At 39.5% G+C, this 22,315-nt stretch overlaps 1 protein-coding gene across 1 annotated transcript in view; it reads left to right on the top strand.

Annotated features, from left to right (window-relative positions):
• SDR42E1 (short chain dehydrogenase/reductase family 42E, member 1) overlaps window positions 1-17,197 on the top strand; it is a 32,829-nt gene extending 15,632 nt beyond the window's left edge. The window contains exon 3 of the mRNA XM_053700723.1: window positions 10,470-17,197. Coding sequence (XP_053556698.1) covers window positions 10,470-11,610 — 1,141 coding nt within the window. The 3' untranslated portion in view covers window positions 11,611-17,197. The remainder of the gene's footprint in view (window positions 1-10,469) is intronic.
• The last annotated feature ends 5,118 nt before the right edge of the window (window positions 17,198-22,315 follow it).

Genomic DNA, 22,315 nt, shown 5'->3' with positions numbered 1-22,315 from the left:
GACCATACAGCGGTTTCACAGGACAGGTTCCACTCAGAACAGGCCTCGCCATGGTCGACCAAAGAAGTTGAGTGCACATGCTTAGCGTCATATCCAGAGGTTGTCTTGGGGAAATAGACGTATGAGTGCTGCCAGCATTGCTGCAGAGGTTGAAGGGGTGGGGGGTCAGCCTGTCAGTGCTTAGACCATATGCCGAACACTGCATCAGATTGGTCTGCATGGCTGTCGTCGCAGAAGGAAGCCTCTTCTAAAGATGATGCACAAGAAAGCCCCCAAACAATTTGCTGAAGACAAGCAGACTAAGGGCATGGGTTACTGGAACCATGTCCTGTGGTCCGATGAGACCAAGATAAACTTATTTGGTTCAGATGGTGTCAAGCGTGTGTGGCGGCAACCAGGTGAGGAGTACAAAAACAAGTGGGTCTTGCCTACAGTCAAGCATGGTGGTGGTGGGAGTGTCAAGGTCTAGACCTGAATGAGTGCTGCCGGCACTGGAGAGCTACAGTTCTTCGAGGGAACCATGAATGCCAACATGTACTGTGACGTAGTATTCCAACATAACGACCCCAAACACACCTCCAAGGCGACCACTGCCTTGCTAAAGAAGCTGAGGGTAAAGGTAATGGTCTTGCCAAGCATGTCTCCAAACCTTAACCCTATTGAGCATCTGTGGGGCATCCTCAAACGGAAGGTAGGGGAGCGCAAGGTCTCTAACATCCACCAGCTCCGTGATGTCATCATGGAGAAGTATAAGAGGACTCCAGTGGCAACCTGTGAAGCTCTAGTGAACTCCATGCCCAAGAGGGTTAAGGCAGTGCTGGAAAATAATGACACTTTGGGCCCAATTTGGACATTTCCACTTAGGGGGTGTACTCACTTTTGTTGCCAACGGTTTAGACATTAATGGCTATGTATTGAGTTATTTTGAGGGGACAGCAAATTAACACTGTTATACAGGCTGTACAGTCACTACTTTACATTGTAGCAAAGTGTAATTTCTTCAGTGTTGTCACATGAAAATATATAATAAAATATTTACAAAAATGTGAGGGGTGTACTCACTTTTGTGAGATACTGGTATGTGTGTGTGTATATAGTCTCCCTATGGGAAAAAGGGGCAACCAGACGTGGACTCATTGCTCAGTGTGCTTAGAGGAATATAGCTACACCTCACTGACGAGGCCCAATGAAGGCCGAAACGATCGTCTGGGGTTGCTGTGTTCCTTGTTCAGAGAGGAATTGCCTGGTATTTCGGCGCTGGACTGACCGTAATAGGCGGGATCAGACTGATATACTACAGGAAATTTCTTCTCTGTGAAAAGCATTACTGGGCTAAAAAGCTGCACCCAGGTGGTAAATCGCCATAGAACAGGCTAACAATGGTATTGAGCCAGTTGTTCGTTCCTGTGAGTGCACTTCTCTCTGTGTATATGTGTATATATATATATATATATATATATATATATATATATATATATATATATATATATATATATATATAATCACAGTCTTACAAGCTTATGCAACTGCCAGGGTGCACTTTATCCAAAATTCAAAAGTCCCATCAAAAAGGCACTCACTGGTCTTCGTAAAAAAATAACTTTTATTTAAGGTCATCAGTAAAACATAACGTTTCGGTGCAGTCCAACACCTTTGTCAAATGTCATGCTAAAAACAAGCCTCCAAAAACCGGAATCCCAATCAAACACACATACCCCACCATATCATTACCTGTCTTATATACACACACAATTAGAGCCGTTAGCGCCACCATATTGTAGCGTCATGACATCATCACGCTGCGTGTCGGCGTGAGGCGTCATAGCCAATCACCTGGCTCCTTGTCACCTTGTGTTATGTCTTAATTTGAAAGGTCTTGTATTAAAGATTATTCCTTTACTTTGAATAAAAGGTGTGTTGCTCTTTTATGTTCTAAGCAGATAATCGAGGTTTAAATTACCTGAATAGACAAGGTGAGACTATTAATGTGAAATCTTGGTATAGAGCAATGAAATATTGTTCAGAAAGGAGTCTATAGACTTATTCAGATAGATTGCAGTTCAAACTCTCAGTAGCAAATGAATAACCAAGTCTGAGTTCAATGTAAACCGCTTCCAATCTTCACGCACACACACATTCACTCTAAAATATGTACAGATCCCAAGCAAACAATCTCTCCAAATTATTGCAGAATATGCAGAGTTAATCTTATAATAGAAGCTTCCTGTAGGCAGGATGTTATTCCACTCAGAGTGTAATAACAAAATCAGTCTCTTAGATTAAGCAGTGAAACAGGCAGTTCCGGTGGAAATAATGGTTATATGTACTTGAATAAGGATTCTTGCAACAAGAGTAACATATACAGATACAAGCACAGTGATTTAGATGAGCATACGATACCCGGTAACCATATCTGAGAGAGGAGTCCTGAGCAGAGACCGCCGTTGGCGATCTGCAAGCAGTGTGTGTGCGACTTAGTTCCGGGACGCGGAGGCAAGTAGATCCGGTTGCGTAGGACTCTTGGGCCGGTCAGAGAACTGAAATCACTGGGAGAAATAATCCAAAGGATTCTGTAGTAAGGTAGTACAGAAGTTTGCTGTAGAATGACCTGAGAGAGAAATACTAGCAAGAGGTAGTAACTGTAAAGCTTCAATCTTCAGGCAAGGTCTGTTTGATAGAGCTGCCTAATAAAGGGAGGATGATGAGATGGGAGGGGATAACCCTTAAAGGGATATCGCATTCCCCCCCCCCCCCCTTAAGGAATCGCCCCTGGGGATTCCAAATGAGGCTTCCCAGGATACCGTAGATGGAAAGTTCTAATCAAACGGGGAGCATGAATCTTAGAAGAAAGTTGCCAGGAATTGTCCTCGGGTCCATAACCCTTCCATTTTATAAGATATTCCAGTTTACGTCGTTGTATTCTAGAATCAAGAATAGACTCAACTTCGAATTCCTCCTGGTTTGCAACCAGAATAGGCGGTGGTCGAAGTTGACTAGGACCAGTAGATTCAGCAGTATAAGGTTTCAAAAGTGAGATATGGAATGTGGGATGGAGTTTACAGGAGTCAGGCAGAATTAATCGAACAGCATTAGGGTTAATAATTTTGTGAATCTCGAAAGGTCCAAGAAATTGATTGGCTAATTTCTTACAAGGAACTTGTAACTTGAGGTTTTTGACAGACAACAAAACCCTATCACCAATCTGATAGGGTGGACTCGGTCTATGATGTTGTTCATAGTACCGTTTTTGATAATCCTTCGCGTTTGAGAGATGAACCTTTAAGATATCTAATCTGTCCTGTAGGGTGGTTGTGAATTCCTGGGCACAAGGGGAACTAACTTCAGTCTTAGAAAGTGTTATGGTATTTGGATTATATCCATAGGTGGCATAGAAGGGTGTCATTTTAATAGATGCTGAAAGAGAATTATTGTACGAGAATTCTGCCATTGGAAGATAAGTTATCCAATCATCCTGTAAGTGAGTAATGAAACATCTTAGATATTGCTCTAAGGTTTGGTTTACTCTCTCAGTTAACCCATTGGTTTGAGGGTGGAATGCTGTGGAATATCTTGAGTCTACCTGTATTATTTTACATAAAGATCTCCAGAAGGAGGAGGTGAACTGTGTACCTCTGTCGGTGATAATAGTAGTGGGTAACCCATGTAGCTTTACTATATAATCTAAGAATGCTGTTGCAGTTGTTAAAGCTAAAGGTAAACCCTTTAGTGGTATAAAATGGGCTAACCGAGTCAAGTGGTCTATCACTACTAGAATTGTGGTATAATGTTGCGAATTTGGAAGGTCGACAATAAAATCCATAGATATGGTACTCCAGGGCTTATCTGGGATTGGCAGAGGTGATAAGAGGCCTTATAGGTCTTTTGTGTTCTAATTTATTTCTAGCGCACACGTCACAATTTAGATATATAATTGTATATAGTGTGGTTCATATCAGGCCACCAGAAATTCCTCCTAGTTAATTCAGTTGTCTTTTTGATACCAGGATGCCCGAATAAAGTTCCATCATGGGTTTGTTTGAGGATAGTTTTTCTAAGGGATTTGGGTATGAATAATTGTGAGTTATGGTAATAGAGTCCAGTCTTTGGATCTTCTTTACAAGATGAAGGTTTATTAGAATCGTTCTGTAGAACATCTAATATTTCTTTTTCTAGAGTAGTTAAAACTCCTATGAATTTTTCTTGAGGTATAATAGAATCAAGCTTTTCTGAATGATTCTTTTCGTATACTCTGGATAAGGCATCTGCCTTGATATTTAGACTTCCGGGTTTGTAACTAATAAGGAAATTAAATCGGTCTAGAAATATAGACCAACGGGCTTGTCGTGAAGTGAGAGTCTTACTCATTTTCAAATATTCAAGATTTTTGTGATCGGTATAGATCATAAATGGGAGACTAGATCCTTCAAGAAGGTGTCTCCATTGTTCCAAGGAACATTTTATTGCAAGAAGTTCTTTATCTCCTATGCTATAGTCATTTTCGGCGGTACTAAGCATCCTAGAATAATATGCTATGGGATGAGTCTGTCTTTTCTTTATTCTTCTGTGAAAGAATCGCACCTATTCCAGTATTGGAAGCGTCAACTTCAAGGATAAATTGGGAGTTGAAGTCTGGTAATGCAAGTACAGGTGCTGTAGTAAACTGCTTCTTTAAAGTATTAAAAGATAGGTGTGCTTCTTCTGTCCATTTATATTTTTGTTTTTTGCTAGTTAATTGTGTTAATGGTTTCACAATCTTCAAAGTTTTCTATAAATTTTCGGTAAAAATTTGCGAAACCGATGAATCTTTGTAAGGCTTTTACAGTTGTTGGGACTGGCCAATTTAAAATCGCAGTTACCTTTTCTGGATACATTTGTATTTTGTTTGGTGTTATGATATAACCTAAAAATTTAATCTCTTGTACATGAAAAGAACATTTCTCTAATTTGGCATATAATTTTTTTAAATTTCTTTATTTAGTGAGAAAAAAAAAAAAAACCCCAGGGGGCGCAATACAACAAGTGATAGTGAAATACATGAAGAGGCGAAACTCAATTATTCACAAAAATGGCATCATAGCAGGCACTTTACTTCATGGTCTATGTATTGGTCTGAAACAGTCTTGAAGCATTTATCACCCAACCTGGCATTTTTAAATTTTTGCCTAAAATCGGGGAGAAAGGAAAAAAGGGGGGGGGGAGGAGGGGGGGGGGGAGCAGGATGGGGAGGGAGGGGGAGGTGGGAAAGGGGGAGGGTCAACAGGGAGAGGGGAAAGGAAAGGCAAGGGATGGGGAGAGGGGTTAAGCCCATTGGAAGGGGAAAAGGGGGAAGGGAAGGGTGAGAGGAAGGGAGGGGGATGGGGAAACCAACAAAACAACAATAACAACAGTAAAGTTTCCCATGTAAATAACAAAACCTGGATCGGGTGACATCATATAGAAAAGCAGTACCCCCGGCGAGGCGGCAATCCAATTAACATAATAACAGCTTAAGATATATGAGGAGATTTATATTTACATCCCATAGCCGGTACAAGTGAAGTAAGTTCCCGGGAAGGTTAGTGTTAATATAAGTGGTCTCCGGGGAGGAAAGGGGACAAAACACTTCCAGATAATGTAAATAGTCAAAACCTCAACAACAACAAAGCCCTCCATTAGGGCAGTAGGATTCAGCTTTATGTTCCGTGAGAGGAGGCGAAAACCCCAAGACCGCTGGGTTTTTTGCTGGGGAGGAGGCACCCGGACCGTCCCGCCCGTTATGTCGCGGTTTCCTATAGAGATTAGCTCCAACGCTTCAGGGTCTCGTGGGAGAGGTAAGGATAGTCGGAAAAGTGAAGGGAGTAAGAGAAGGAAAGAAGAAGCAGGGGAGAGGAAAGGAGGGGAGGGGGGGGGAGGGAGAGGGGGGTTAGTGTTTTTGAGAAGTATTTAGCCTTCCTATATGTCCTGACTTCTCAGAATTTGGCATATAATTTATGTTCCTTTAACCTGGTGAGCACCCAGCGTATGTTTTTCATGCTCATGTAAAGTTTTAGAATAAATTAGTATGTCATCCAAGTATATTACACATACGTCAATTAGGTCACAGAAGATTTCATTAATAAAATGTTGGAAGGTCGCTGGCGCGTTACTTAGACCAAATGGCATCACGTTATATTGGTATAGGCCATAACGTGTCCTGAAGGCAGTTTTTCATTCGTCACCTTGTTTGATTCTTATAAGGTTATAAGCCCCTTTTAAATCCAATTTGGAGTAAATGGTGGCGCCATGAAGCCGTTCAAGGAGCTCGGGTATTAGTGGTAGAGGATATCTGTTTTTTACAGGCTATACTATGTGCGGTACATTGATGATGTGTTTCTGGTGTGTGGGGGGGTAACAGAGATGAATTGGAACAGTGGGTGTCATGTTTGAACTCCATGGACTGTCCAATACGTTTTAAACTGGAATACAGTGAAGCTATGATATACTTCTTAGACCTGAACATATATAAGGGGGAGGCCTATGATGGATGCTCCTTTGGGTCATCGTTGTACACAAAGCCAACAGATCGAAATTCCTTATTGGAAGCCAGGAGCTTCCATCCCAGGCACCAAAAGACAGGGATTGTCACCTCTCAGCTTACGTGAGTCATCCAAAACAATAGTGAGGTACCCACTATGATGGAGCAGCTTACGGAAATGGAGAATAAGTTAGTGGTGAGAGGATATGATTATACAATGGTTCGAACTATCAAGGAAAGGTTACTTGATGCTCCCATGGAAGATAAACAAAGGAAGCCCAATATGGATAATCAGCAACTAAATTTTGTGACCACTTATACCCCTACATGTGAAGCGCTGAGGAGGTCTGTACAGCAGCATTGGTTGCTTTTGGAGATCCAACACTTCCCTTCCATAGGATGAAGCCACCTCGGATGGTCTACCGTAGGGCAGAGAATTTGAGGGATATATTGGTAAAAACCGATCCAACTGAATGTTACCAGAAGAAAAAGGGATGCTTCACATGTGGAAGCTGCATCACATGCAATAGCATAATGAGAGGCCAGACGTTTCAGCACCCCCACACTAATAGACGGTACACCATCCGACACAGGTTAACATGCACAAGCACACATGTTTTATTTATATATATATATATATATATATATATATATATATATATATATATATATATATATATATATATATATATATATATATATATATATATATATATATATATATATAGTTAATCTGTCTATGCTCCTTGGTCTTCATTGGTAAGAGGGTGACGAGCTTCAGGGACATGATGGCTAACCACCGTTGTGCAATTCGGGAAGCCTTTAACAAAGTGGACTCGGAGCAGCCAGTGGTACGCCATTTCGCCAAATGCAATTATGGCCGATTGACCATGTACCTCCTCTAGCTAGGGGTGGCAATAGAGCCAAGAAGTTGTTACAGATGGAAACAAAATGGATCCATACATTGGATACCTTAATATCAAGAGGACTGAGCACCTTCCTTGATTTCGGACCATTCTACACTAAATGACTGAGATCTGGATTTATATACCATATTTCCGAAGGATATTACCCAGAGTGGATTCACATGGATGTTCGTTCTAGTGGGTACCCACAGGTTTATACCTATACTCCAAGTGATACGAAGGGAATGGTAACATATAGGGCATCTACTTACGTTATTGATTTCTGTTTTCTTTTCTCCTCTTTTTTTTTTTTTTCTGTGATTGTGTTGTATATATTTTGGATTGTTTTTAGAGTGGTATAGATTTTTTAAGATAAAATTTATATGGAATACACATTGATTGGCATCATCCTGTCAGTTGATCATGGCTAGCGCATTATATGGTATGACAGCGATGGGTTTATATAACGATTTGTTAAGTAAGTGGTGCAGGTTATTATGTTCCCTCGCTGCCATTGTATAATAGCCAATTATGATGCGCTTTGATGCTATAAAATATACAGCGCTACATCTCTCAGGATGATGCATACGTGGTAACACACTTCCGTGTATATGTTGCCATGGTGACAAGGAGCCAGGTGATTGGCTATGACGCGTCATGCCGACACGCAGCGTGATGACGTCATGATGCTATAACATGGTGGCGCTAACGGCTCTAATTGTTTGTGTGTGTGTGTATATAAGACAGGTAATGATATGGTGGGGTATGTGTGTTTGATTGGGATTCCGTTTTTTGGAGGTTTGTTTTTTGCATAACATTTGGTAAAGGTGTTGGACTGCACCGTAACGTTATGTCGTTTTACTGATGACCTGAAATTAAAGTTATTTTTTTATGAAGACCAGTGAGTGCCTTTTTGATGGGACTTTTGGATAAAGTGCACCCTGTCAGTTGCATAAGCTTGTAAGACTGTGCTTATCCTTTCTTGGGGATATATATATATAATCTCCTGACTGACTCATCAACGCCCATCCCAAACCGTTTAACCTAGGAACGTGAAATTGGAAGGTATGTTGTTTTTATGACGTAGGCACCCACTAAGGAAGGATTTTTGGAAATTACGTCCCTAATGGGGTGAAAAAGGAGGGCACTTTTTTTTTTTTTTTTTTTTTTTTTTTTTTTTTTACATTTATGAGGATACCTATATCTCAAAAACCGACGATGTTACAGACGTGAAAATTGTTTTTTACATTCTCCTTGAAAAATAAAGAAATACGTGTTTAACCATTTCCCCCGAAATCCATTTAAAGTGAAGGTAAACTTTGATGAATGAAAGCCCGGTTTTTAAAAATACTATTAAAAACAGGGGCACTTTCATTCATCAAAGTTTAGAAAGCAGCTGTTTTGATTAAAAATGTACCTTTTGTTTTTTCCACAGTCAGAGCAGCTTCCCTGACCCGGAGATCCTCTCTTCACACGTCATCAATGACTAATCCGGCTTCCTCCAATCATGGCATGGCCTCAGGCAATGACTCCTCTGGGGGGAAAGCCGTGATTGGAAGAAGCCGGATTAGTCATTTGTCGTGTGAAGAGAGTATCTCCGGGTGGGGGAAGCTGCTCTGGCTGTGAAAAGAACAAAGGTAAGTTTTTAATCAAAATGGCTGCTTTCTAAACTTTGAGTGAAAGTGCCCCTGTTTTTAATAGTATTTTTAAAAAATGGGCTTTCATTCATCAAAGTTTACCTTCACTTTAAGGGGGGCTGATTTATGAGGATGCCTATATCTCAAAAACCAAAGATGTTACAGATGTTAAAATCGGTATTTAGATTCTCCATTTTTACTATTTACTGAAAATCCACTTAAAGGGACACTGAACCCACATTTTTTTCATTTGTGATTCAGATAGAGCATGCAATTTTAAGCAACTTTCTAATTTACTCCTATTAAATTTACTCCATTCTCTTGGTATCTTTATTTGAAATGCAAGAATGTCAGTTTAGATGTCGGCCCATTTTTGGTGAACAACCTGGGTTGTTCTTGCTGATTGGTGGATAAATTCATCCACCAATTAAAAAGTGCTGTCCACAGTACTGAACCAAAAAAGCTGATGCCTTCTTTTTCAAATAAAGATAGCAAGAGAATGTAGAAAAATTGATAATAGGAGTAAATTAGAAAGTTGCTAAAAATGGCATGCTCTATCTGAATCACAAAAGAAACAATTTGGGTGTCCCTTTAAGGGTGGTCAAAAGTGTGTGTGTGTGGGGGGGTGATTTATGAGGATACCTATATCTCAAAAACCAAAGATGTTACAGACCTATATCTCAAAAACCAAAGATGTTACAGACATGAAAATTGGTATTTATATTTTCCTTTTAAAAATAAAGAAACGCATGTTTTACCATTTCCAGGAAATACAGTTAAGCAGGGTGAAAATGGGGGGGGGGTGATTTATGAGGATATCTATATCTCAAAAAACAAAGATATTGCAGACGTGAAAATTGCTATTTACATTCTCCTTTAAAAATAAAGAAATATGTGTTTTTACCATTTCCTGAAAATCCACTTAAGGGGGGTCAAAAGGGGGGGGGGGGTCTGATTTTATGAGGATACCTATATCTCAAAAACCAAAGATGTACCAAAGATGTTACAGACATATAAACTGGTATTTCAATTACGAGAAATACCAAGAATTAACGAAAACTCAAGAAGTTCATGTTAGCAAGTGTGCAAACCTAATGGGCACACATGTGAGGCCACATGTCGTTGCGAGTGGTCGTTTTTCGCTTCTTTTTTTTTTTTAAAACAAATCACAAAATCCACGTGGGCAACAGCTAGTTTAAAATATGCAAAACTAGACATACACTTAGCTAGTTTTTAGCTAGTAGCTTTGTGGTACTCTATTTACACTAGAAACCTTAAACATAATGCATATCCCATATAAAAATGAGCAAGAGATCAATTTAAAGAAGAGTTTTATATCCTCTGGTAAATATGTTTAAACAAATAATTGTTAACCTCATTCAAAATAGTTATTTTAAACTACTGATAGTCTTGATGTTTTTATCTCTATTTCAGGCTAGGGTGCACCCTGTATCAAAAGGGGTTCAATGTCATTCTCTTTGATGTGCAGAAACCAGTTCAGGAAGTGCCAGAAGGAATTCGCTTTATTCAAGGGGATGTTCGCAATCTCTCTGAACAAGAGGACATGTTTACAGATGTAAGCTGTGTGTTCCATACTGCTTCTTATGGAATGTCTGGCAGAGAGCAGTTACAGAGAAAAATGATTGACGATATCAACGTGAAAGGCACTGAAAATGTAATCCAAGTCTGCATAAATATGGGTGTTCCACGATTTGTTTACACAAGTACCTTCAATGTTGTTTTTGGTGGTCAGGTTATTGAAAATGGTGATGAATCCCTTCCGTACTTCCCTTTAAACCTTCATCCAGACCACTACTCCCGCACAAAGGCAATCGCTGAGATGATCGTTCTGAAGGCAAATAACAGTAAACTGAAAAGTAACAATGGCCTTTTAAGAACATGTGCCCTTAGACCAGCTGGCATTTATGGTCCTGGGGAGCAAAGACATTTACCCAGGGTGGTTAGTTGTCTTGAACAAGGGCTTTTCAAGTTTCAGTATGGGGATCCTAAGAACCTTGTGCAATATGTACATATAGATAATCTTGTCTCTGCTCACATATTAGCTGCTGAAGCGCTGAAATCTGAAAAAAAACATGTTGCTGCTGGTCAACCATACTTCATTTCAGATGCTGAGCCAATCAACAGCTTTGAATTTTTCAGGCCTCTTGTGGAAGGTCTGGGTTACAAGTTCCCTACAGTTCGCCTGCCTCTTATACTTATATATTTCTTTGCATATATAACAGAGTGGGTACACTTTGTCATTAACCCTATATATAACTTTCAGCCTTTTCTGACACGAGCTGAAGTCTACAAGACAGGTGTCACACATTACTTTAGTTTGGAGAAGGCAAAAAGGGAACTGGGCTATGAACCTCAAGATTTTACATTAAATGAGGTTGTGGAATGGTTTAAATCTCACGGACGTGTCAAAAGGGTTAAAAAGGATAACTTCTTATGGGACATTATATTTATTTTCATGCTAATCGTGGTGCTACTTTCATGGCTTCCAACAGTAGTTGGAAGAATACTAGAATCCCAAGGGATGTTTGTTAAAGGGACAGTAAACTCCCTGTAATTACAAGATATTTCTCTTGTGTTGCTATTGAATAACTTATCAGCCAAGCCTTAAAGGGACAGTCTACTCCAGAATTTTTATTGTTCGATATTCCCTTTATTACCCATTCCCAAATTTTGCATAACCAACACAGTTCTATTAATACACTTTTTACCTCTGTGATTAACTTGTATCTAAGCCTGTGCAGACTGCCCCCTTATTTCAGTTCTTTTGACACACTTTCATTTTAGCCAATCAAATACAATCAGATAAGAGGTGGCCTTCAAAGGCTTAGCAATTATCATATGTGCTTACCTAGATTTAGCGCCTAACTAAGAATACCAAAGGAACAAAGCAAATTTGATAATAAAAGTACATTGGAAAGTTGCTTAAAATTACATGCCCTATCTGAATCATAAAAGTTTAATTTTGACTAGGCCATCCCTTTTTTTAAAACATTAACATAATTTTTACTGCAATTGTTTTTTCAACAGCCTAACTCTACCCACCATTTGCCTTCTTTTGAGAAGCCAATCTGGGCTTTAGTCCACAGACAACAAGGCTAGCCACTATCATAATGTTTGTGTAAAGTACATTGTTTTGCTGTTGCTATCAGCTAATTCCAATTAGGGAGAATACGTAGAGAATGTGCCTTAGGAAGTCAGCAGGCTGCATTTCAAGTTCTGGGTATTAGAAATTGTTAAATTTTTACAACTAAAATACATGAATGGAGAAAAAAAAATATGAAAATGTATTGTAAAGTTGTTTCAATATGCAGAACTAAACATTGTATATAACAATCTCAAGGTGTTTACTGTCCCTTTTTAAAAAAATGTTTTTTTTATCTCTGTGTATTTTTTTGTTTGTTGTTGCTTTAAAGCCTGTTACAAAAGGTGTTTGTTAAATATTTAACTTTTTTTTCCTGAGAACATACATTATCTCTTATAAAGTAAAATCTAACACCACCTTTTGATGACACAGTGCAATACACAGACTATTAAATGTACCTGTTTTAAATGGTTCTAAAAGGCAATATTGCAATTTTTAAAATGCAAAAAGTGCCCCCTTTTACACAGAATGCTGCAATTTTAGTCACTTGCAGATGCCAATTTTAGAGCCTATTAAACTGAAGTTTGCTGCATACCATTGTGCATGACTTTACTAACTGGATAGCAAGTGCACAATATGTAAGCATACCTTTTCTATGCTCCAAGAACGACTTCGATGTCCGTCTTATAAAAGGTTAAAAGTGATATATATAATTATTCTTGGTCTACACAGCATACTAATATTGACTGATGCCCCTTTTTAAATGCTTCTGTACATAAAATTCCTCCCAGAGATGTAGATAGGCTCCTGCTATCTAACAAAGATAACATGTTCTATTTAGATGTACAAAGTTTACAAGGTTAAAAGTAAAGCAAAATTGTGACCTGCTTTTATCGTTGTGAAATAGCTTATGAGCTGATTCCCCCCCCCCCCTTATTTCATGTCCACATTAAAAAGAAAAAGGACTAGTGCTTGTTTAGAAAGCTACTGCTCCCAGGCCTCCTGTAGACTCAAATTAGAACCGGAAGGGGCAAAAGAACTACAATTCCCACAATGCAATGGGAAGCAAGCTATGGTGGTTTAACTATCTGCCAGTCAAAGCAAGCCTAAAGTAATTGCCACACTCTGGGCTAGATTTATCAAGCAGCGGTCACCAGACTGCTGCTTCCCTAACATCTTCGCCACCTCTATTGTGGCGAAATTAAATCTCCTCGGTCGAGTCCGACCGAGGAGATTGCACGCTCGTGTGCAATGTTAATTACCTGCAGGTAATTTCGCCCCGACACATGCGAGCTGAGGCGTACAGGGGCGCGTATACGCGCCCCTGTACGCCTCAGCGTTGATAAATCTAGCCCTCTATGATTAAAGGGACTGTCTACACCAGAATTTTTATTGTTTTAAAAGATAGATAATCCCTTTATTACCCATTCCCCAGTTTTGCATAACCAACACAGTTATAATAATATACTTTTAACCTCTGTGATTATCTTGTATCTAAGCCTCTGCAAACTGCCCCTTTATTTCAGTTCTTTTGACAAACTTGCAGTTTAGCCAATCACTGCCTGCTCCCAGATAACTTCACATGCACAAGCACAGTGTTATCTATATGAAATACGTGAACTAACACCCTCTAGTGGTGAAAAACTGTTCAAATGCATTCTGAAAAGAGGTGGCCTTCAAGGTCTAAGAAATTAGCATATGAAATTCCTAGATTAAGCTTTCAACTAAGAATACCAAGAGAACAAAGCAAAATTGGTGATAAAAGTAAATTGGAAAATTGTTTAAAATTACATGCTCTATCTGACTCATGAAAGTTTATTTTGGCCTAGACTGTCCCTTTAAGAACCTATAATTGGCACAAAACCACTATTTCTTTTAAGCTTTTCGTGTTTCATAAATACTCTGGAGTTTGTACATGTTTGCCATTATCCTCTCAAGTCTTTGAGCTAGTAAACACCAACTTTTTTCATGAATGCACAACTTAATATTGTAATGTACCTTAATTTAAAATGTGTTAAATATAAAACAAAAATAAGGCTTGTACACGTCAGTTAATTTTCCAGCACTTTTTTGTGTTGCTCTCTTTTAATATTAGCCTGTGCTATCCTTTCAAAGTATACAGGGTACAGTTTTTTTGTTTTTTTTTTGGTTTATTTTTAACTATTCACTTGCAATACCATTTGTGCTCTGATGTAGGAGAATTAAAGGGCCACTAAACCCAAAATCTTTCTTTCATGATTCAGATAGAGAATAGAAATTTAAACATTACAATTTACTTCTATTATTTATTTTGCTTCATTTTTTAGATATCCTTAGTTGAAGAAAAAGCAATGGACATGCTGAGCCAATCACACAAGGCTTCTATGTGCAGCAACCAATCAGCAGCTACTGAGCATATCTAGATATGCTTTTCAACAAAGAATATCAAGAGAATAAAACAAATTAGATAATATAAGTAAATTAGAAAGATGTTTAAAATTGCATTCTCTTTCTAAATCATGAAAGAAAAAATGTGGGTGTCATGTCCCTTTAATGTAAATAATGCTTTAATTTTAATTTGATAGATATAAAACAAACATTTTTATATATTCCTGTTAAAGCTTATTTCCTGTTCTGAAAACCAAAACTATGAAACGCCTTACATTTGTAATTATTCCTTAATTAAAGGCCAAATTTAAATTTGTAGCAGTAATATTTTTACTTCAGATTTTAACAAAACGATATTTTGTAGTAGTATTTATACATTAGTATTTTGTAGTTTAATTTCAAGTAGCAATTATGTACTGAATTGTCTGATCAGAAATGTGAGCGTTGACAAGTTTATCTGTCATGCTATAAAAACTGTCCGGATGGCCATTCCTTATTGCTCTTTTAATATTAGTTTTGTTCTTTTCTAAGAAGTTACATTTAGAAATAAAGATGCAGCTACTAAGTTCATCTAAATACCTGCTATATATGCATAGATTTATTAGTTATTTAAAAAATAATTTCAGAACTTGTAATTTACTTTGAAGCCCATAGTTAGGATTTTTGTGCACCCATAGCTACTGAATATGTAATATATTTGGTCTGGGTGCACTATAATGAAAAACTAATCATCTGTGTTACTCTACAATAGTTTTTCTCGGCACCAGCTCCCCCCAAAAAATTAAAAATGTTTTTGGGTATCTTAATTAGTGGCCTGTCAGAGGTAGAGTTGGGAAATACTGTTTTTCAACATTTAGTATATTTCAGTTGCTGCTTCATCACATCTGAGCAGGTAGAGTGTTAACCTACTTTGGCCAGGCCTCCTCCGGGTTTTATTGAGAGAGAATAATTATAAATACATAGATCAATTCCAATGCCATTACATATTTAGGCCCCTATTTAAGAAAGTCTGGCGGACCTGATCCGACAGTGCGGATCAGGTCCGCCAGACCTCGCTGAATATGGCGAGCAATACGCTCGCCGTATTCAGCATTGCACCAGCAGCTCACAAGAGCTGCTGGTGCAACACCGACCCCTGCAGACTCGCGGCCAATGGGCCGCCAGCAGGGAAGTGTCAATCAACCCGATCGTACTCGATCGGGTTGATTTCCGGCGATGTCTGTCTGCCTGCTCAGAGCAGGCGGACAGGTTATGGAGCAGCGGTCTTTGTGACCGCTGCTTCATAACTGCTGTTTCTGGCGAGCCTGCAGGCTCATCAGAAACACGGAGCCTCAAGCTCCATTCGGAGCTTGATAGATAGGCCCCTTTAGAGTTTACTTACACATAAACCCTGTACTCTATAACACAAGGAAGACACTACAACAATTGTAAATACTTGATAAGAAAATGAGCAGTAACCTTCTGTGCTTGCAAAGTCCAATGTATTGTCATTATTATATTGCTCTGTTTTGACAAGACTGGATTTTTTTATCACTTATTGAATGTTTTTGTATCAAGTCTTGTGTATCTCATAAAATAGAATAACTCATTCCACTGTGTATCTAATGGTTTTATGTGTGACCGCTTACATTACCCCCTTCTAAGTTCCTTTTCATCATAACATACAAAAATAAATCTTAAAGGGACAGTAAAGTCAAAATTAAACTTAAAGGATTACTTTCTGTTATAATTTTTAAGCTAAACAACTAACATATTAAAGTTAATAAACATTAATTAAAACCTACTGACCTATATTTTCTCCAAAACGAAGTTTCATAACGTTCTAAAAATTATATCTTTTATTCGCCGATGATGTCACGTTATCCTGCCCACTATTTTCAGCACTGCATGTTCAAAATACTTAAACCAATGAAATTGTGTTTAAAGCGCCATTTTGAAACCTAGGTATTGTAAACGGATTGGTACAGATCAAAGGATACCCACGGAGTGGGTTTGAAAACAATTAAATTTGCAGACAAGATTTCTGATATACGGTAGAGATATGTTAATGAAATGCTATTGATAAAAAGAGTATTTGGGGTAGTTAGTTAGTAACAGGCATATAAAATATTTACTTACAGTGGCCCTTTAAATGAATTGGATACAGCTTTACATTTTAAACAACTTCTATTCTCAATCTTGCTTGGTCCTCTTGGTATCCTTTTGTTAAAGAGTAAATCTAAGGGAGCTCAGGCACCTGTAGGTGTCTTTAGCTATCTGGCAACAGTGTTTGCAACAATGATTGTAGCAATGTTATATGTAGCTGAAAACACTGTTGCCATATAATGCTAATGGTTAGTTTTCATCAAAGGATACCATGAGATGGAAGCAAATTTGATAATGAGTAAATTGGAAATTTGTTTAAAATTCCTTGCTCTATCTGAAACATGGTTTAATTTTTACTTTAATTTTCATGTCGTACTGCTGGAAATAAAAGACCCATAACCAGCCACTCCATGCCTTCTGTCTCCATTAAGTTTTACAATTTAAGTTCTTCAATGCAAGGTGGTTCTCCTCCTTATATTTGTTTTGTGCATTCTGTTTATAAATCTATATTTTTACTGTGAATTAGAGTTGTTGTGTACCCTACTTATGTACCTAGCACAACAGAATTTGGTGGTGCTTTATAAATAAATGTATCATTTTCCTCCTTTCTATGTTGTACAATGTTTCTATAACTCTAATTTCTCCAACATAGGTGTGTCCGGTCCACGGCGTCATCCTTACTTGTGGGATATTCTCTTCCCCAACAGGAAATGGCAAAGAGCCCAGCAAAGCTGGTCACATGATCCCTCCTAGGCTCCGCCTACCCCAGTCATTCTCTTTGCCGTTGCACCGGCAACATCTCCACGGAGATGGTTAAGAGTTTTTTGGTGTTTAAATGTAGTTTTTATCCTTCAATCAAGTGTTTGTTATTTTAAAATAGTGCTGGTATGTACTATTTACTCTGAAACCGAAAAGAGATGAAGATTTCTGTTTGTAAGAGGAAGATGATTTTAGCAAACGTTACTAAAATCGATTGCTGTTTCCACACAGGACTGTTGAGATGAAGTAACTTCAGTTGGGGGAAACAGTTGGCAGACTTTTCTGCTTGAGGTATGACTGGCCACATTTCTAACAAGACTATGTAATGCTGGAAGGCTGTCATTTCCCCTATGGGGACCGGTAAGCCATTTTCTTAGATTAAGTAAAAGAATAAAGGGCTTTATAAGGGCTTAAAAAACTGGTAGACATTTTTCTGGGCTAAAACGATTACTTTGCTAAGCATATTTGGCAGATTATAACTCTTAATAGTTATTATAATCTTGGGGATTGTTGTAAAAAAACGGCAGGCACTGTATTGGACACCTTTTTCAGATGGGGGCCTTTTCTAGTCATAGGCAGAGCCTCATTTTCGCGCCTCTAATGCGCAGTTGTTTTTGGAAAGCAAGGCATGCAGATGCATGTGTGAGGAGCTAAGAACCACTGAAAAAGCTTATAGAAGGCGTCATTTGGTATCGTATTCCCCTCTGGGCTTGGTTGGGTCTGAGCAAAGCAGATACCTGGGACTGTATAGGGGTTAAATGTAAAAATGGCTCCGGTTCCGTTATTTTAAGGGTTAAAGCTTTCAAATTTGGTGTGCAATACTTTTAAGGCTTTAAGACACTGTGGTGAAATTTTGGTGAATTTTGAACAATTCCTTCATGCTTTTTCACATATTCAGTAATAAAGTGTGTTCAGTTTAAAATTTAAAGTGACAGTAACGGTTTTATTTTAAAACGTTTTTTGTGCTTTGTTGACTAGTTTAAGCCTGTTTAACATGTCTGAACCATCAGATAAGCGATGTTCTATATGTATGAAAGCCAAGGTTTCTCCCCATTTAAATATATGTGATGATTGTGACATAGTGTCCAAACAAAGTAGGGACAATGATGCCACAGATAATGATATTGCCCAAGATGATTCCTCAAATGAGGGGAGTAAGCATGATACTGCATCACCCCCTTCTGTGTCTACACCAGTTTTGCCCACACAAGAGGCCCCTAGTACATCTAGTGCGCCCATACTTATTACCATGCAACAATTAACGGCTGTTATGGATAATTCTATTGCAAACATTTTATCTAAAATGCCTACTTATCAGAGAAAGCGCGATTGCTCTGTTTTAAACACTGAAGAGCAAGAGGACGCTGATAACTGTTCTGACATACCCTCACACCAATCTGAAGGGGCCAGGAGGGAGGTTTTGTCTGAGGGAGAAATTTCAGATTCAGGAAAAATTTCTCAACAAGCTGAACCTGATGTTGTAACTTTTAAATTTAAATTAGAACATCTCCGCGCACTGCTTAAGGAGGTATTATCTACTCTGGATGATTGTGACAATTTGGTCATTCCAGAGAAATTATGTAAGATGGACAAGTTCCTAGAGGTTCCGGTGCCCCCCGATGCTTTTCCTATACCCAAGCGGGTGGCGGACATAGTAAATAAGGAGTGGGAAAGGCCCGGCATACCTATAGTCGACCCCAGAAAGGACTTATGGCAGACAGTCCCCAAGGTCCAGGGGGCGGTCTCTACTCTAAACAAACGCACTACTATTCCTATAGAAGATAGTTGTGCTTTCAAAGATCCTATGGATAAAAAATTAGAGGGTTTGCTTAAAAAGATGTTTGTTCAGCAAGGTTACCTTCTACAACCAATTTCATGCATTGTTCCTGTCACTACGGCAGCGTGTTTCTGGTTCGAAGAACTAGAAAAGTCGCTCAATAAAGAATCTTCGTATGAGGAGGTTATGGACAGAGTTCAAGCACTTAAATTGGCTAACTCTTTTATTTTAGATGCCGCTTTGCAATTAGCTAGATTAGCGGCGAAAAATTCAGGGTTTGCTATCGTGGCGCGCAGAGCGCTTTGGCTAAAGTCTTGGTCAGCGGATGTGTCTTCCAAGACAAAATTGCTTAACATCCCTTTCAAGGGTAAAACACTGTTTGGTCCTGATTTGAAAGAGATTATTTCAGACATCACCGGGGGAAAGGGCCACGCCCTTCCTCAGGATAGGTCTTTTAAGGCTAAAAATAAGCCTAATTTTCGTCCCTTTCGCAGAAACGGACCAGCCTCTAATTCTACATCCTCTAAGCAAGAGGGTAATACTTCTCAACCCAAACCAGCCTGGAGACCGATGCAAGGCTGGAACAAGGGTAAGCAGGCCAAGAAGCCTGCCACTGCTACCAAAACAGCATGAAGGGATGGCCCCCGATCCGGGACCGGATCTGGTGGGGGGCAGACTTTCTCTCTTTGCTCAGGCTTGGGCAAGAGATGTTCAGGATCCTTGGGCACTAGAAATAGTTTCTCAAGGTTATCTCCTGGAATTCAAGGAACTACCCCCAAGGGGAAGGTTCCACAGGTCTCAATTATCTTCAAACCAAATAAAAAGACAGGCATTCTTACATTGTGTAGAAGACCTGTTAAAGATGGGAGTAATTCATCCAGTTCCAATAGGAGAACAAGGGATGGGGTTTTACTCCAACCTGTTCATAGTTCCCAAAAAAGAGGGAACATTCAGACCAATTTTAGATCTCAAGATCCTAAACAAATTTCTCAGGGTTCCATCGTTCAAAATGGAAACCATTCGAACGATCCTTCCTACCATCCAGGAAGGTCACTTTATGACCACAGTGGATTTAAAGGATGCGTACCTACATATTCCTATCCACAGGGAACATCATCAGTTCCTAAGGTTCGCTTTTCTGGACAAGCATTACCAGTTTGTGGCACTTCCATTCGGATTAGCCACTGCTCCGAGAATTTTCACAAAGGTACTAGGGTCCCTTCTAGCGGTTCTAAGACCAAGGGGCATTGCATTAGTACCTTACTTGGACGACATCCTGATTCAAGCGTCGTCTCTGTCAAAAGCAAAGGCTCATACGGACATCGTCCTAGCCTTTCTCAGATCTCACGGATGGAAAGTGAACAAAGAAAAAAGTTCTCTGTCCCCGTCAACAAGAGTTCCCTTCTTGGGAACAATAATAGATTCCTTAGAAATGAGGATTTTTCTGACAGAGGTCAGAAAATCAAAACTTCTAAGCTCTTGTCAAGAACTTCATTCTGTTCTTTGTCCTTCCATAGCGCAGTGCATGGAAGTAATAGGATTGATGGTTGCAGCAATGGACATAGTTCCTTTTGCACGAATTCATCTAAGACCATTACAACTGTGCATGCTCAGACAGTGGAATGGGGATTATACAGACTTGTCTCCGACGATTCAAGTAGATCAAAAGACCAGAGATTCACTCCGTTGGTGGCTGATCCTGGACAACCTGTCACAGGGAATGAGCTTCCGCAGACCAGAGTGGGTCATTGTCACGACCGACGCCAGTCTGGTGGGCTGGGGTGCGGTCTGGGAACCCCTGAAAGCTCAGGGTCTATGGTCTCGGGAAGAATCTCTTCTCCCGATAAACATTCTGGAACTGAGAGCGATATTCAATGCTCTCAAAGCTTGGCCTCATCTAGCAAGGGCCAGATTCATAAGGTTTCAATCAGACAACATGACGACTGTTGCATATATCAACCATCAGGGGGGAACAAGGAGTTCCCTGGCGATAGAGGAAGTGACCAAGATAATTCAATGGGCGGAGGATCACTCCTGCCACTTGTCTGCAATCCACATCCCAGGAGTGGAAAATTGGGAAGCGGATTTTCTGAGTCGTCAGACATTCCATCCGGGGGAGTGGGAACTCCATCCGGAAATCTTTGCCCAAATAACTCAGTTATGGGGCATTCCAGACATGGAACCTTGAAGTTCTGACGAGATGCCATCAGATCCTTGTTACGGGTCCAGATCCAGGGATCCCAAGGCGACTCTAGTAGATGCACTAGTAGCACCTTGGACCTTCAACCTAGCTTATGTATTCCCACCGTTTCCTCTCATTCCCAGGCTGGTAGCCAGGATCAATCAGGAGAGGGCTTCGGTGATCTTGATAGCTCCTGCGTGGCCACGCAGGACTTGGTATGCAGACCTGGTGAATATGTCATCGGCTCCACCATGGAAGCTACCTTTGAGACAGGACCTTCTTGTTCAAGGTCCATTCGAACATCCGAATCTGGTTTCCCTCCAACTGACTGCTTGGAGATTGAACGCTTGATTTTATCAAAGCGTGGGTTTTCAGATTCTGTAATAGATACTCTGATTCAGGCTAGAAAGCCTGTAACTAGAAAGATTTATCATAAAATATGGAAAAAATATATCTGTTGGTGTGAATCTAAAGGATTCCCATGGAACAAGATAAAAATTCCTAAGATTCTATCCTTTCTACAAGAAGGTTTGGAGAAAGGATTATCTGCAAGTTCTCTGAAGGGACAGATCTCTGCTTTATCTGTTCTACTTCACAAAAGGCTGGCAGCTGTGCCAGACGTTCAAGCGTTTGTTCAGGCTCTGGTTAGAATCAAGCCTGTTTACAGACCTTTGACTCCTCCCTGGAGTCTAAATCTAGTTCTTTCAGTTCTTCAAGGGGTTCCGTTTGAACCCTTACATTCCGTAGATATTAAGTTATTATCTTGGAAAGTTTTGTTTTTGGTTGCAATTTCTTCTGCTAGAAGAGTTTCAGAGTTATCTGCTCTGCAGTGTTCTCCGCCCTATCTGGTGTTCCATGTGGATAAGGTGGTTTTGCGTACTAAGCCTGGTTTTCTTCCGAAAGTTGTTTCCAACAAAAATATTAACCAGGAGATAGTTGTACCTTCTTTGTGTCCGAATCCAGTTTCAAAGAAGGAACGTTTGTTACACAATTTGGACGTAGTCCGT

Source organism: Bombina bombina, chromosome 1 (assembly GCF_027579735.1).
Source record: "Bombina bombina isolate aBomBom1 chromosome 1, aBomBom1.pri, whole genome shotgun sequence".
NCBI classification, from domain to species: domain Eukaryota; kingdom Metazoa; phylum Chordata; class Amphibia; order Anura; family Bombinatoridae; genus Bombina; species Bombina bombina.
This window is presented reverse-complemented; position numbering and strand designations above follow the sequence as displayed.